Source organism: Pleurodeles waltl, chromosome 11, assembly GCF_031143425.1.
Source record: "Pleurodeles waltl isolate 20211129_DDA chromosome 11, aPleWal1.hap1.20221129, whole genome shotgun sequence".
Lineage (NCBI taxonomy): Eukaryota > Metazoa > Chordata > Amphibia > Caudata > Salamandridae > Pleurodeles > Pleurodeles waltl.
In genome coordinates, this window is record NC_090450.1 from 311,739,817 (window position 1) to 311,755,203 (window position 15,387).

Below are 15,387 nucleotides of genomic sequence, written 5' to 3' on the forward strand. Positions count from 1 at the left end.
AATCTCTGATTTGCTACAAATTATTGGAGGTTGAAGATTATTTCTAGTGGACTTAGATCTAGTGTACTCTCCCAGGCGAGCCTCATTCAGAAGTTTAGTCTACACGTTGTTACGTAATTATTAGCACAGAGCTGTACAACTGTTCTAGCTGCTGAACTATTTACCCAATGAATGTGGGGTGTTTGCTCGTAATCAGGAAGAAGCAAAAAGAACATCTGTATTCACATAAGGCACTGCCACTGTTTCCTCTCAAAGCACAAATCAATAAAAATAAATCAGTTGGATGGGAGCTTTCAACATGTCCAGGGAAAAAATGAGCTGGCTGAAATACACATAATGGGCTGTAGGGTTTGTTGACGCACCTTGACTGCTGTTGACGGTGAAATTTCAAGAGAAATGTCTTTCCTTTACATTTGAAGGTTTGTATCAAGCACCCTTGGCGGTAGTTAGGGGAAATAGCATCAAAATATTTTACGTTAGTTCGGAGCTTTGCAGGATTAGTGTTAAAAAAGTTGTCGCTAATCCTGCAAAGCCCATTGATGCGCATTGTAATCATTGGTCATACAAAAACATATTCGCTCAGTGGAATATCGGATGTATGGACAGGGAAATAGATGAAGAGTAAGTCATCATGATGAGTTGGTGTATTAATGGGAGATTACTACTGGATGAATAGTTTTATTAAAGTTGTGTTGGAGCCTCTAGTTCATAGTGATCAGAGTTCTGTGTCATGGGGGTGGGCTTTAATCGGTCTCGGTTTTCAGTCACAAGCAGCAAGCATGCTGGGCCTTGTGGTTCCACTTTCTTCAGTGTAGGGATTTGGGCCCATATTTATACTTTTTGACGCAAAACTGCACAAACACAGTTTTGCGTCAAAAAGTATAGCGCCAGCTGGGCACCAAACTTATGGAATCCCATAAGCCGGAGCAAAGGGTGGGCTAATGTCTGGGAAATTGACGTTAGCCTGGTGGGGGTGGCGGTTTAGGGGAAGGGGGATTTGCACCAAAAAATGACACTAGGCTGGTTAGAGGCAAAAAAATGCCTTTAACCAGCCTAGCATCATTTCCTGACGTAAAACCATATATACCGTCATGCCCACCATCCCAGTGGCTCCTGGCCCTGGCCATTGCACCCAGTGCCATGTAGGGGGTCCCATTTCAGTGCCCCCAATGACACTTTAAAAAATGTTAAAAATATTTACCTATACTTACCTGGGATGGGGTCCCCCAGCCTCTGGTGTCCCTCTGGTGTGGGTGGGGGTGTTCATGGGGCTTGGGGTGGGAACCTGTGGGTTCTTTCCATGGTGTCTGATCATGGAAATGGGTCCACAGGTCCCCTAACAACTGCCCTGACCCAGGCATTAAATAATAGCGCTAAGCAGGCTTAGCACCATTATTTAGGTCCACCTCCCCCCTGTGCACCATTTTTGCATGGGAGGATAAATAAGGTGCTAGGGTCTTAGAGTCATTTATTGGACGGAAACGCCTACCTTGCATCTAATTGACGCAAGGTGGTTTCACGCATCTAAAAAATGACTAACTCCAACATTTTGACATTAGGCGTGTCTAGCGTCAAAATATAAATATGGAGCTATGTTTGCGCTGAATTAGCATAAAATAATGACACTAATTCAGTGCAAGCAAAGTATAACTATGGGCCTTGGATTATAAACATCTGCATACTTTGTGGTGCTGGATGAAAAATCAGGTGTGGCTGAAAGTCCCTGTGGTGATGTAGGTCATTTGAAAGCTGTAACCTCTACCAAGGTCACCTGATATATGCTTGTCAGTTTGTTTTATTGTTTCTAGGTTGGCACTTCCTTGGCATTGAGGTGTTTGGACACTGGGAGAAGAAAAGGCATTAAAACCAATGTTTCAGAAATAAATAACCCCTCGACCCTCCCTACTCTCGATCAGAAATTCAGCATCCCAGGCAAGAATGGCTCCTAATCAAAATAACTGCATTTGAATACCTGAAAACACACCACACTATTGTCCTGATTTAAGAAAAGTGGTGCTGCACCCAGTGCAGCACCACTTTTCTTGTGCTCCTTGGTGCCCCCTAACGCCACCATGTGTGCGCTATATCTAGATACGGTGCACCATTGTGGTAGTTAGGGGAACTAGCGTCAAAATATTTGACGCTAGTTCAGAGCTTTGCTGGATTAGCATAAAAAAAGTTGATGCTAATCCTGCAAAATCCATTGAGGCCCACTGTAACTAATGGTGTGCCTCCTTTTAATGCCTACTCTGAGCAGGCATTAAAAGTGCTGAAAAAAATGATGCAAAGAAATCTCATAGATTTCTTTGCGACATTTTTACGGCCCCCTTAGAATACATTATGCCTGGCGCAGGCATAATGCAGAGCAAAGGGTTACAAAGTGGCGCAATGCATGCATTTTGGCCTAGCTGGGCCACATTAGCGTAAAAACAATGACGCTAATGAGGCGCAAGGAGGTGCTTGGAGCTTTTAAATCTGCCTCTAAGTGATTAAGGAAAAGCGAAACCACTGCTAATTGTAAAGGATTCATCAAATCTCTAATAGGCAACAGCCAAAACACCGTGGATGCCTATTGTTAAACAGAAAGCTATACGACCCAAACCTCTACTGTAAAGCACCCAACAAAGGCAATCCGTAAATAACATATACTGCAAGCACTCAGATTAGAATGGAAGGTCACAAGATCCACCCCCGTATGGGGCACTGCTGAAGGAACCTACATCCATCACGTCGGGCGGTGAAGGGTGTCCACCATACCCCGCAACCCCCACGCAGAGCACCCACAAAAACCCACAGGTGCACGCTACAGGCTGGCTGCTTCAGCACCGAGAGCGCAAGTAAAAGCCAAATGCTTTGCTAATAAAAATCATGTAACAGCACAAGGAAAAAATAAAGTGGGACTCCGATGCTGGGGGCCTCGCTGTCTCCCTGCCCCCACGAAACACAAATTGAAAGCCTAACTTAAGCAGAATGCACCTTGAAAGAGCTCCTGCCAATTAGGCATATGGTTCACCCCGGGCCTGGCGCTCACCATGAGTGAACTCAAACTGTCAACGGATCTCACCCAGCTTCTCCTGAGAAATGTTGTACAACGTATTTGCCTTGCCCCTCCCTCCCTATTCAACCCTACTTTCAGTGTTTTTCTCTTAATTGTGTTCCAACAGGCACTTCCGAGCCCTCTTTGATCTGTTGCCACGGTTACTGAAGAAGAAAGTGTTTTGTTAAAGCGTTCAGAAAACTGCTGCTGAGTTGTTTCTTTCCATTTTTTTCATGTATCAATTTCGACTCAATTTTATTTTAATGTGGTTTGCTCGCTTTGCTCCTTGGCCGCTCTCTTCCAGTTGAAATAAATACCATGCTGCAGTGACCCTCCGCATCCCTCCTCCTCCATGCGGTATCCTGCTTTACACCCACTGGCGAGAGGAATAAAGTGTACCACACTTTAACATCAGTATTGATCCCTTTGGGATATTAAGCAGAAGGCTTACCAGCAGGTGGTGGTGAGGGGTCAGGACTGGCGCCAAGTTCCCCCAGATATTGAATTTTCATATTCTCGAAATGGGAAAGTGTGAAAACATGGGGGTCCTGGCATGTCTCCATCCACAGAGAATATTGGGCCAGATGTATCAAAAAACCCAATTGCATTTCTTAAATAGCAAATTTTAAGAAATCGCTATTTAAGAAATGCAAAATGGTATGTATGAATTTTGCGATTCGGTAATAGCAAATAGAGACTCCAACCCCATTTGCACCATAGTTGCGAAGGTTTTTGCATTTCCCAAATTGTGAATTCCAGTTAGGAATTCGCAAATTAGGAAATGCAAATCCCAGGGTGCTGGGGGCATAAGGCCCACTCTGCTGCACCCCAAAAAATGTTTACGAACATGTGAAGCACACACATGCCTCAGGGGCATGTGTGCGCTACATGTCAATTTAAAAAATGCATTTATAATGGTTTATAAGGGTTACCACTGAACTTTAATTTGTGGTAATTGCATTTCCTAAATGCCCAATTTGCATTTAGGAAATGCTTGATACAAGTGATTTGTAAATCGCAAATAGGAATTCTCTATTTGCGATTTCCAATTTAGAGAATCGCAACTTGCGATTCTCTAAATGGGGTCACAATTTTAAGGAATCGCTATTTTAGTGATTCCTTAAAATTGCACAGCGAATGCCTTTCATACATTGTGAAAGGCATTTTTGCATTTGCAAACGGCCGAATTTTGCGATTTGCACCGCTTGCGAATGCAAAAAAGCTTGATACATCTGGCCCTAAGTTAATCATTTATTTAGGTGTCACAGATATTATAAAGCCGTTAAACCATACAACTAGGCAGTGGATTGTTAAGACTTAGCCAGATAAGGTGAACCACCAGCCAACGTTAGTTGATTGCCCGTACAAATGAACTCAGGCAAATCATGTTTTGAAGAATTCAGTTTTCAGAGTTTTCCTGAGGCAGAGGTAGTGTGATTCCACTGTAATTTGGGGAAATGGGTCATGCCACACTTGAATGCTCAATGCTCCCAGAGATAGGTTGTTGTGATTTTAGCCACTTGTGTGGGTATTGTAGAATCAAATGTTGATAGCAAGAGCAAACGTTTCTTTAGGGACATAAAGAGAAGCCAGTTTTGTTCTAGGTTTGATGTTCCAATAGACGTCAAGATTGACAGCTTATCTTGGCCGCTTCGGTAAAGTCAGGGCCGAGGAGGGTGCATTAAAATGCAGTGGTGACTCCTCCGTTTTGGCGGAGGAGCTTTGCCCTCCCACCAGCAGCAACTGCTGCAGTTCCTTAAAGACTGAAATCTGGAACTTTTTGATAAAGCTCCACTGTCTCATACCATATTTCCTACTTGTTTAAATGAAAGTTTCACTATCTTCACATCATCTCTGAGATGATCATAGTGCCAGCTTTAGTGTGCTGTTTGTCAAGATTCTAGACTCTGCTTGGTTGAACAGCACTAAAAGCGCTCCACTTTTCCCACTGAACATAAGGGTGTAAACTTCTGAAAATGAATGCCTTTTTGGTGGCAGTTTTCTAAGTAAATGGTACATCTTTTTTTTTTCCTCTGGTACATGAGATATAGCAACATACCCATTTTCACATCCGTGCTCTCTTTAACAGGACTTTCCATTTCACCTCCGTGTGAGTGGTGAGATGGTAGAGCAAACTCCTATAAGATCCTACTAGATATCATGTTTCATTACGGGGGGGGTTATAAATTATGTTTTGTGACCCAGCAGTCAGATCTCCTTAGAAGACACTGCTTATGAGATGCCTGGCTTCAGACATCAATTGCATATTACCTTTTGGATTACTATCAACTCACAGTTTTGCCCGAGGGAAAGTCTGTGAATCGGTCCGTCTCGTGGTTGATTGGCCACATAACATTTTAAATGAAACCCTATGATCATTGGATCTCAGACGAAAATCACTTGCACCAGGCAGCAAATAAGCACTGGCCCCCATAAGCCAGTATATTAAAGAATATCCATCTGAGAAACTGAAGGGTAACAGATCAATTGTGTAGGTGCATAACTCCATGAGGACACCACCTCAACCGCATGTGTGGATTACCCCGTACATCTATCATTAACAGCAACCTGCTTTCAGAATCTTTTAAATGGTTTTAATGATTTTATATTAAAATTAAATACGAAGGTCAATCACAAAAGTCATTTGTAATGACCTGAGGGCCTAAAAGAACCAAATCTAACGTTTTAAAATTGGAGGACCCCTATAGAGAAGCTTCCCAATTTTGACTACTTAGGCATCTTGTTTGATGCAAGTGTGTCTTAGGAGAGGCTAATTAATCAGAGAGCTCATAAAATGGGGGCAGCTCGCGAAATGATACTTAGATTTTGCTAAAAAGATAGGCTGTAAGCCAATTAGAGAGATGATTCAGCTTTATAGAAGTAATGCTTTTCCATTGGTGTATACGGGCAGGAGTGTGAGGTTGTGCTACGTCAAAGAAACTGCAGGTAGCAGAAAACATATTTTCCTGCTGACTCCTAGCGATACCCCAAAGAACCCCAAGCTTTATTTCACACCTAGAACTCAGAATGGGATTTCTGGAGGATTGTGTGGGTATTGCCCCCCTGTTACTATGATTGAAAATATGGAGTACTCGAAAGGCCGGATTCTCCTGGAAAGTTATGGAGGATTGCTAAACTTGAATAATATGCATACTATCCCGTGGCTGGCTTATGTCAACATAGCTTTTACAGTTTAGGTCTGAGCACCCTTTTTGATTCTCCTGAAGTAATAGGCACCCAAACAAAGAGTAGAGTAAAAAGGTCCTTTGCATAATTTAGGGAGGAGAAACGAATTGTAAGGTCCTTCAGCATGCGCAACAATATTAGCTATATGCAATTTTATAATGCTTCAGGTATGAATTCTTATTTAACCTGGCTAACTAATCCCCAGCATAGATTTCATTTGGCAAGGTGAAGGCTTAAAAAGTCCAACATTTAGTTGTCTTCCCTTTAGTGGGCTCTAGGGTAGCCTTTCTTTCTCGCTGCCCAAGTGATGCTGTCTCCGCACAATCAACCGAGCACTTTATGTTATTTTGTAAATTGCATCGCTCATTAAGAGCCAAGTTCTTACGCCCATCCGGTTGCACAAGCACTTTACATCATACAAAGATGGTTTTAGATACTTGCAATCCTTAACCACACCGGAAATTTGTTTTTCTGTACTCCGCTATATCAGTGCTGCAATAAAATTAAGGAAAAATTAAGCTTTTTAAACTGACAAATTTCAGTATTTTAATAGGTTGTGTTTTAGGATTTTTAACAAGTATATTTTATAACAATTATATTTTTTTTATTTAGGGATATCTGCTGCTATAAGGGCTGGCATCAAAATTGTAACTTGGGAAAATTCTGTAAACATTGTTATGTTTTAGTTTCGATATTATTGTGAAGATTGTATTTATTACTGAGCTTTCATGGTCAATTATTTGATTGAATAAAGATTGAGATTGATTGAAATGAAATCCTATGATAATTGGATCTCAGCCTAAAATCACTTGCACCAGACAGCAAATAAGCACTGCCCCGCCCCCTTAAGCCAGTTTTTAAAAAAGCATTCATCTGAAAAAATGAAGGGTAGCAGATCAGTTGCGCAGATGCAGAATTGCATGAGGACACCACCTCAACACCATGCAAAGAAAGCTGCCCTGTAGCTGATGCTGCATAAATTCACGATTTTACAGTTCACCAGATCATGTTTTTAGGCACTCTGCTAATGCCCACGTTAGCAACCTTCCAGCTTTCGGTGAGAGGACGAGGAGGCCCAAGGACTGCTAAACTGCAACATATCTGAAGCCTGAGGAGACAGCACATGGCAGACTTCAGGTGATAACTGGATTGCATAAGCACGAGGGGAGTAATTCTGTGTCAGTCCCGTCATGCAGGAATATTCCATATCAAATATACAGCACATAACTGAGTAGCATAACATGTCAGCTACATAAGCATGCCAAGGGCTGACCAAAAAGTGCCTACCAAACCAGTTAAAATCCACACAGAGCAGCATGGCCAGGATAACAGAGAGGCAAGGCCAGAAAATCTTGCATAAGATTCTGACAGGGCTGGAAATGTCAACTCTATCAGAAAATTGGGTAGGGTTTGTGGCAAGGAGAGCAAGCTCCAACCCCAGTCTGACCTTGTGGCATGGCTTCAATTTCCAGCCATCAGAAGCTGTGATAGGGCTTGGGGCAGGTGCTCGACTCCCTGATCCCACCACCGTAATCTACATATTACACAAAGAAGCTCGGCCTGTCATTTATGAATGGAGTCCAGACCTGAAGCATTTTGCCACTGGCAGCAGAATGCCAAGTAAAATACAATGTTTGGGTGCAAAATTAATTCATAAGCAGATATCTATAAAAACAGCCAAAACAGTAATTAAAGAAAGGGCATTATGTTACACATATTTCACCAAATTTGTGATTTGTAGCATGTGAGCTTGAAAGAACTGGTACCATTGCTACCATAATCTGTGCTGTGTAATCGTGTTTTTTGCCTTTTATAAGCAGTTCACTAACACCCCAGTGTTAAGGTCATCACTCCGCACCAAGCACATCTTAAAGCAGTGCCAATGCCCGCAAGCCTTAGACTGCCATGACTTTTACATTGATTTGCCAAAGCACATCATTCTTGACCTGTCAGCTGCTATAATTTCAAAACTGGTACTCGCACAGAGCTTTCACTCATCTGAGGTAGCTCACAGCAGCACCTCATGCAATTTATTGGTACAACATTTAATTCTTGACACACGGAGTAGGTGATAAGGTGCACTGACTACAGGGTGGAGCATGTCTGAGGGCGTGGATGGGTGTTGGAAGTGAGGGGGATTGGGAAACTGAGATATAAATGGCAGGGCATTCCTTTGGTTTCAATAAGTCATGTGTGAAGTACATTGCCAAGGCTGTGTGTTTCAATGACTAGCATGTGATCCGTTGCTGGTCAGTGGTTAGCCTCAGTGACCATTATGTAATGTAACTGTAGCAACTCTAGGGGCTGCTGCAGCGGGTGTTTTCACTGGAGTAGACCAGGGACATGCAACAGCTACTTTACATAGTGGTCAATGCAGTTCACTACTGACCAGCAGGTCAGATGGGCGTCCACCACTCAACCATGTCCCCAAGGCCGGATACTCATTTGTTCTTCCTTCAAAGTCGAGATGGTTTGAACATTTTTTGCAGAGCTGATTTTTGTTCTTCATCCGGCCCTGGCACTGCCCTTTTTTGCTACTGGTGCCAGGGGTCATCAATTAGCACCAGTAACAGAAAGTCAACCGGTCTCTTCTAGATCTGTTTAGGTTTCACAGTTCTTCCCCTCCCCTGAGTCACTCAGCGGCAATTGGAAAGCTATGGAAGTGCTAATGGCGGGCGAGTGGACAGGAGACTGATGTGATGGGGAAGACAGTGGGTGTGTGGTGCCATGTCTGCAACTCCTGGGCTTTTGATTAATCTGGTGTACACCTATTGGCAGTGGTGGGGTGGTTCAAGTGGAGAAAAACTGTCCATTGGGTTAGCGCGTCTCCTTGTAATAATGAGGCTCATGTTTTCAGTCAGTCATGACTTAAACACAAAAACGTCTCTGGGTAGCTTCCCTGTTCAGTCCACAGTCCAGGATTAGAAACGGTGGCATCAAGGCTGGTTTGTTGTGCACCTGCATGGTGTTTACACAGTGATTAATCTGAGCAGGTGGCCGCCGGCGATGGGCGCTGGCAGTTATTTCTGAGGGCAGTAACTTATTTTTCATCATTAGAATCTGGCCTAGTGAAAGAGAGGGCAGGACAAAAAAGGGAGGAAGCGAAAGATGGGGAAACACTGACAACGGGAGACATGGGGACTGAAAAAACTATAAAGAGACAAGGATTAGGGTGGTGGAAGATGGAGGCGTGAGGTGGCGTTAAACCGTGGTATTCAGCAACACCAGCATTCGGCAGTGTCTGTGGTGGGCTTATAAAAGCATTTCGCTTCTAGGCCACCCCTTTTTTTTCATAAATTATTTACTAAGTGCAAGTTAGCATAAATGTGCGGGCAGCCCTGGGAATTCCATTATGCAACAGTAGCATAGCATGTACATATATCATATTGAAGGTGGTACACCGGCAATTTATCTCACTGGGTTCCTTCTGATTACTCCGATGTCTCTCGAGAACAAGCCAGTTCCGCGGAGCAATGCGCGCGGCCTCGCGGCACGCACTCCATAAGAGAGCCTTCCCCACTCTGTAATATGTAGCACAGCGATTACTTTCGGGACAATGTTTTCCCATCTTCATCTCCGTGAGGACGCACAATTATCTGCTATGCTGACGCTTCCTAAAGGCAAGATATTGTGCTGAAAATTACTGGATTGCACTTTTCGCTTTTTTTTCTGTCTACCAGTGATTTAACTGAGGCAGCAGCTTTTTAAAACATGCATTTACTAATGAAATTGGCTTGGCCTTTTAAAGTCTATAGTTTAAGTGTGTGAGTTTTTCTACACGTAGTTAACTAGCTCCATAAGTAATCGGTGTTACTGCTATCCAATTGAGGGCCTTTTTATGAGTGCACTGGTAATTCCGAAGTGATCATTTTGAACCCATAATTAGCAATACCATCGGGATGGAAATTAGTTTAGGAATATGTGTTATCACCAAAAAATGTTCAATTTCGAGCATCAATTTATGTGAGTAATTTCCCAATACTGAGTCATTTTTTCCAGAGCGCAAAATCCATCGGGGGTGACCAGGCGTATGGGCGTTGGAAACACTCAGGGTAATACTGAATGCAAAAATACAAAATGTAGTATTGTGGCAGCGGTCAGAATTCCTGTTATGTTGTTATGAGAAATTACCGGCCAGATCGGGAATTCCAACGCACATATAATGAGGGCTCTAACTCATTCTAATATGAGGCGATCGGCATTTCTAATGTAGTACCTTTACCCCCAGAATTACTGATAATGCAGGCACTAGTAATCCCAGTAACTGATATTACCATTTGAGGAGTAGTGACACCTACGGAATGGGGAATAAAATCAGAAATGTGTGTTTCTAAACCGATTTCCACATGGGGAATAAAATCGGAAATTTGCGTTTCTGTACAGATTTCCACATGTAAATCTGCAATTCTTGGCCATTTTTCTGGACACAAATTCCTCCAGTTTTGACCTGCCGAATTTCTCCCCAGAAATATCCTCAGTAATTTTGAATGTGCTAATACCATACGTGAAATTACTGCATCTCTCAGGATTGCTACTTTGTATGCTTACTCTGGTTACCTGCCGAATAGGACATTTTGAGGAACTTGGAATGAGGGCCCAAGTGGTACTCATTTCTATAACTTTAGATGGCGGAAAGCTAGCTCAGTACAAGATCGAAACATGAAACTTTCAAGTTACCTACAGCTTTCCTTACTTAACAGATAGTTCTGCTAGCCCAGTCATCAGAAAGTATGACACCGCAGGGGACTAAGGAACACTCTGCCAAATTTCATGTGTACCCGACAGGCCTCAGGATCCAAAGGTACATTGAGGTGATTTTGCCATGAGGTGAAAGTTGCACGTAAGCTAATACTGGATGGAGGTGAATGATGCACTTTTGCATGTTCAGGTAAATTGCACAGAGCAGAATGTTGCCATATCCAAACACACTCCCTTTTTACCTTGAAAGGGAAGGGCTGATTAGTTCATATCAGGGATCAACGCTGTGATTCACGGTGTTCATCCACACAGATCCCCAGAAAGATAGACCATACAGCTTTTTTAATGGAATTTGAATTCATGGCCTTCAATTAACTTGAAGATCTTACAGAAGGCTCTTGGCTCCCTGATAGGGATTGCAACAAGTCACCTGCAGTGCAAAGCAGATCTTGGAGTACGCATATTAACATCTGTACCATCTTATTCTAATGAGAACCTGCTGGTTACACGTTTGCTCAGCAAGCAAAAGAATCCCATTAGTCATTTTACCGACACTGTAACCTGTCACCAGTAGCTTCCGCAAATTTCTGTGCAGCAGAACACATAAACACCCTTAAATATCTTACTGACACCAGGAAAGTGTGTTGGGCACTGATATTGACTGCACTCGCAATAATTTGATATGAATAACTGTAACCTGCAGGTTACACCCACAACCATTTAGCAGGTCCAGAAACCCTTCAAGTTGTTTTACACATTTTGGAGAAACTGGTCTGCAGGTTACACACAGATTTCTTTTGCAAACACTGTATCTTCTGAACCAGCCTAATTAGTTTTAGTCTGTAACTCCAGGTCGCAGAGTTCTTTGTAAAATATGTTCGGCTCACTTAATCATTGCCAGGTTCTTTAATAGTCTCAGTTTTGGAATATAAAATATGTGCATGCTGGAGGCCAGTATAGGACACCCTATTAGAGTCATTTAAATACCGTCATGTCACGTCTTTTTCTCAGCACACCGGCACCGTGTATTCACATGTCACATTTCTCTGTCTGCTTCATTGGGCATGGTGTTGCCTTTACCCTTTTTATATCCATCATACCAGGAGCAAATTTCCTTCATTGGTATGATATTTTCCTTAGTTCGCTAGTATATTTTAACTAACTTTAGAATTGTAATGTCTTTACTGTCTTAACTGTGATATTGTTTTTTGTTCAGTGGTTGCACATATAATCTTACACATTAGAATGAGTAAAGCCTGGCTGCTTGGGTCAACTACAAGGGTGAACCAAGGACTCCTCACAGACATATGTTCACTATTTAGGTTTCCTATTGTTTGGTCTTGTGGGACCTCAGTTGCAACTCATATGGTGTTAGTGGCGGCTCTCGCACACAGCTCTGCAATGCAATAGGCCACAGGGAAGTGTACAACTGAATATCCACATGAAAAGTATAAATGCATACAGGAAATTATAGATTTTGTATTTCTAAGTACAGATCGACATACCTTGAAGATACTTCGAAGGTACACATTTGTGAAGTTAGGTATAGAAAATCTAAAATTTCTATTAGATTTTGTTTTCATTATTTTGTAATATCGATATTCTGTCTTTGATATTTAGTATGTGGACCACTACGGGATGTTTATTAACTGTTTACTTAACAGAGACCCTTTCCATCCATACAAGATCAACAAAGATCCTATAGTGAAAATGCCACTTTCAGCTTTGAAGATTATTCTTGCAATGATGCTACAAAAGCAAAGGTTCAGTGTTATACCAGGAGATTTAAACCACAAATTTTTCATGATGGAATATAACCCCTAAAAACCCTATCTAAAAATGTATAGTAAAATCTTGATACGTTTAACAGAGAATGATTCCCTTGAACTATTTAAAGTTGCTTGGCTTTTCCACTCGATATCTGCCTTCAGATATTATTTTTAAAACTGTAGTTGGCTCATAAGAGTGTTCTACTGAGTTTCTGCAGCATTTCAGATTAAACTCCTTCAATTAATTGAAAGCCAGACAGAATACATTAAAATGTGGCCATCAATTTTACACTTTATGGGTCTAGTAAACATTAGCCGAATAGTCCTACTACTTTGAACATTTTATTTACTGGTCAATCAACCACCCTTTGGGATCTGTTTGCTTTCTAGAAGACTTTACCCTAAACTTGGCAATCCTTATCTGCCACTTCTGACACTGCTTCAGGTTTCTTTTCTTCTCTGGTTTCTCCCTTTGCCACTGTTTCTCAGTCTTTCTGTTTCTCCTTCTATTCCCCTTATGTGTTTTCATCTCTCTTGCTGGTCCCCAAGAAAGAGTGCTGGTGTGCCCCACCTGCAGCCACTGGCTCAAATTAAACAATGTCTATATTTATTCTATATGATTTATATAGTTATCCGGATCAGAAATTCGAAATCGTGTTTTTTTCATTATGGATAATCAACCTAATGTTGAATTCGAAATCATGATTTTTTCATGATGGATAATCAACCTAATAATAATCAACCTAATGTTGGGTCTTACTTGCTTAGTGGTACACTGTGCTCCAAACTTCCGAAACTTTGATTTTATAATATTGAACTCAATCTTATTTGTTGTTGAGTATACATTTAAGGCAGTCATGTGTTACAGCAAACCTCCCCACCTCTGCTGTCAAATGAACCATGTTGTCTGCATCTAACTCAAAGCTGTTAAATTCTCCTCAGTCACTAAACAAACTAAATCAAGCAATCCTTTGAAACAGATGCTAAATCCTTCCACCAAACTATGCCTCCTCCCGTCCACCGAGGTTTAAAACTGGGGGATAAAGCCAGATAGTTCACAGAGTTGTATTGATGGTGGACAGAAGGGACATTGTGAAATTGTGAATATAGTGTATGTAGGTTGCGGAGTTGGTGTTCAAGGGAAAGGAATGCCTGAAAAAAATGAAAAAATGGGGATCATGGAAGGGATTTCAAGAGAACGAATGAAAGAAAACGTATTGTCGGAGAGAGGATGGCATATTCACTTGAGAGAAGAGAAAAGGTTTCAAGGCAGACTGATAATTTATGTCGAAATTCTTCTTAAAAGGTTGCTCATTCTGTGTATTGGTAATTGTTCCTGAAAGTGTAGACAGCAAGTTATTTGAAATCTCTAGGGTCTCTGTTCCGATCACATACATCTTTATTGAGCCTATTTCAAGGTCCCATGTTCTTTGCATCCTCTCCATAAGTCTCATTTACACCCATTCAAGTTTTGTGACACTCAGTGCAACTAATTTATCTGCCACATTCTTTCTTGCTGATGTGAGGCAGCATAAGGCATTCCCAGCATTATGAGATATGCTAGAGCACGTACTAGGTGGTTGAGAGACTCTATAAAGGCCGCTGCCATGTAAGCCACAGAATGCAGGTACCCATTGTAGAGCCTATACAGCAGCTCAGCTGGACTACCAGTGCAATAGTTAGCCCCAAAATCAGCACCAGGAGTGTAACACTTCAACTCAACATACATTCCTTCCTTGTTCATTTCGAAGCTTCAACAGGTTGCCTTGGCCGTGTATGCAAAGAGAACAAATCCATCGGCAAACACTTTTCAAATCATTCAAAATATATGGCTATCATCTGAACTCTTGGGGTAAGTTACCTACCTTAAACATAGACTTCGACATAATCTACAGGCCACCCAGTGCCTCAGATTTAAATTATCTTCACTCACCATCAGTTATTGGGCCCTTTCCTTGATCTACCATAACTTCCAGACACGCAGAAACCCTCTTCCTTCCCTTTTTATGCACCACTTTTTTCATTCATGTTAGAAATGGGGTCTTTGGTTTGCAGTCAGGTTGCCCCCTGTCCAAACAAGGACCCTCATGCTAGTCAGGGTAAAGGAGAATAACCCTCAGTTAACCCCCGCTCACCCCTTGGTAGCTTGGCACGAGCAGGCAGGCTTAACTTCAGAAGCAATATGTAAAGTATTTGTACCAACACCCACAGTAATTCAGTGGAAACACTATTAAATGACACAGCATGGAATTAGAAAAATAGAGAATATTTATCTAAACAAAACAAGAGCAAAACGACAAGCTTCCAATAGGTGGTAAACCGTGAGCTACTAAAATCTCAAATAAAATATTGAATTTAATTTTTCAGGGGATTTTGTTATTTTGAAGCTTTAAGTCAGTGGGTAGGTTCAAACTATAGGAACAAGTCAAGTAAATTTTTTCCCCTTACACTTGACTCAGAACATGGATACTTACTCGTACAGGCAGCTTCTGGAGGATCAGAGTCAGCTCGGTAGTAGCCATTTCGACAGACACAGATGGGCGAGGCTTCAGCTGTTGAACGGCTGTTAGGAGGGCACTGAGCACAAACCCCCACTCCTTGGTTTGCTTTAAACATGCCTGCTGGGCAAGCTAAAAAGAGAAGAGGAAAGAGTGGTCAGTGCATCTTCCAAAAGTGATAGTTTTTAATTTATAAACA

General features: G+C 41.8%; 1 protein-coding gene across 3 annotated transcripts in view; it reads right to left on the minus strand.

Moving 5' to 3' along the window:
- The window catches only part of EPHB1 (EPH receptor B1), a 754,401-nt gene that overhangs the window by 247,169 nt on the left and 491,845 nt on the right, over positions 1-15,387 (minus strand). For all 3 annotated transcript variants that reach the window (XM_069213561.1, XM_069213563.1, XM_069213562.1), the window contains exon 4: positions 15,165-15,320. In XM_069213561.1, coding sequence (XP_069069662.1) covers positions 15,165-15,320 — 156 coding nt within the window. The remainder of the gene's footprint in view (positions 1-15,164; positions 15,321-15,387) is intronic.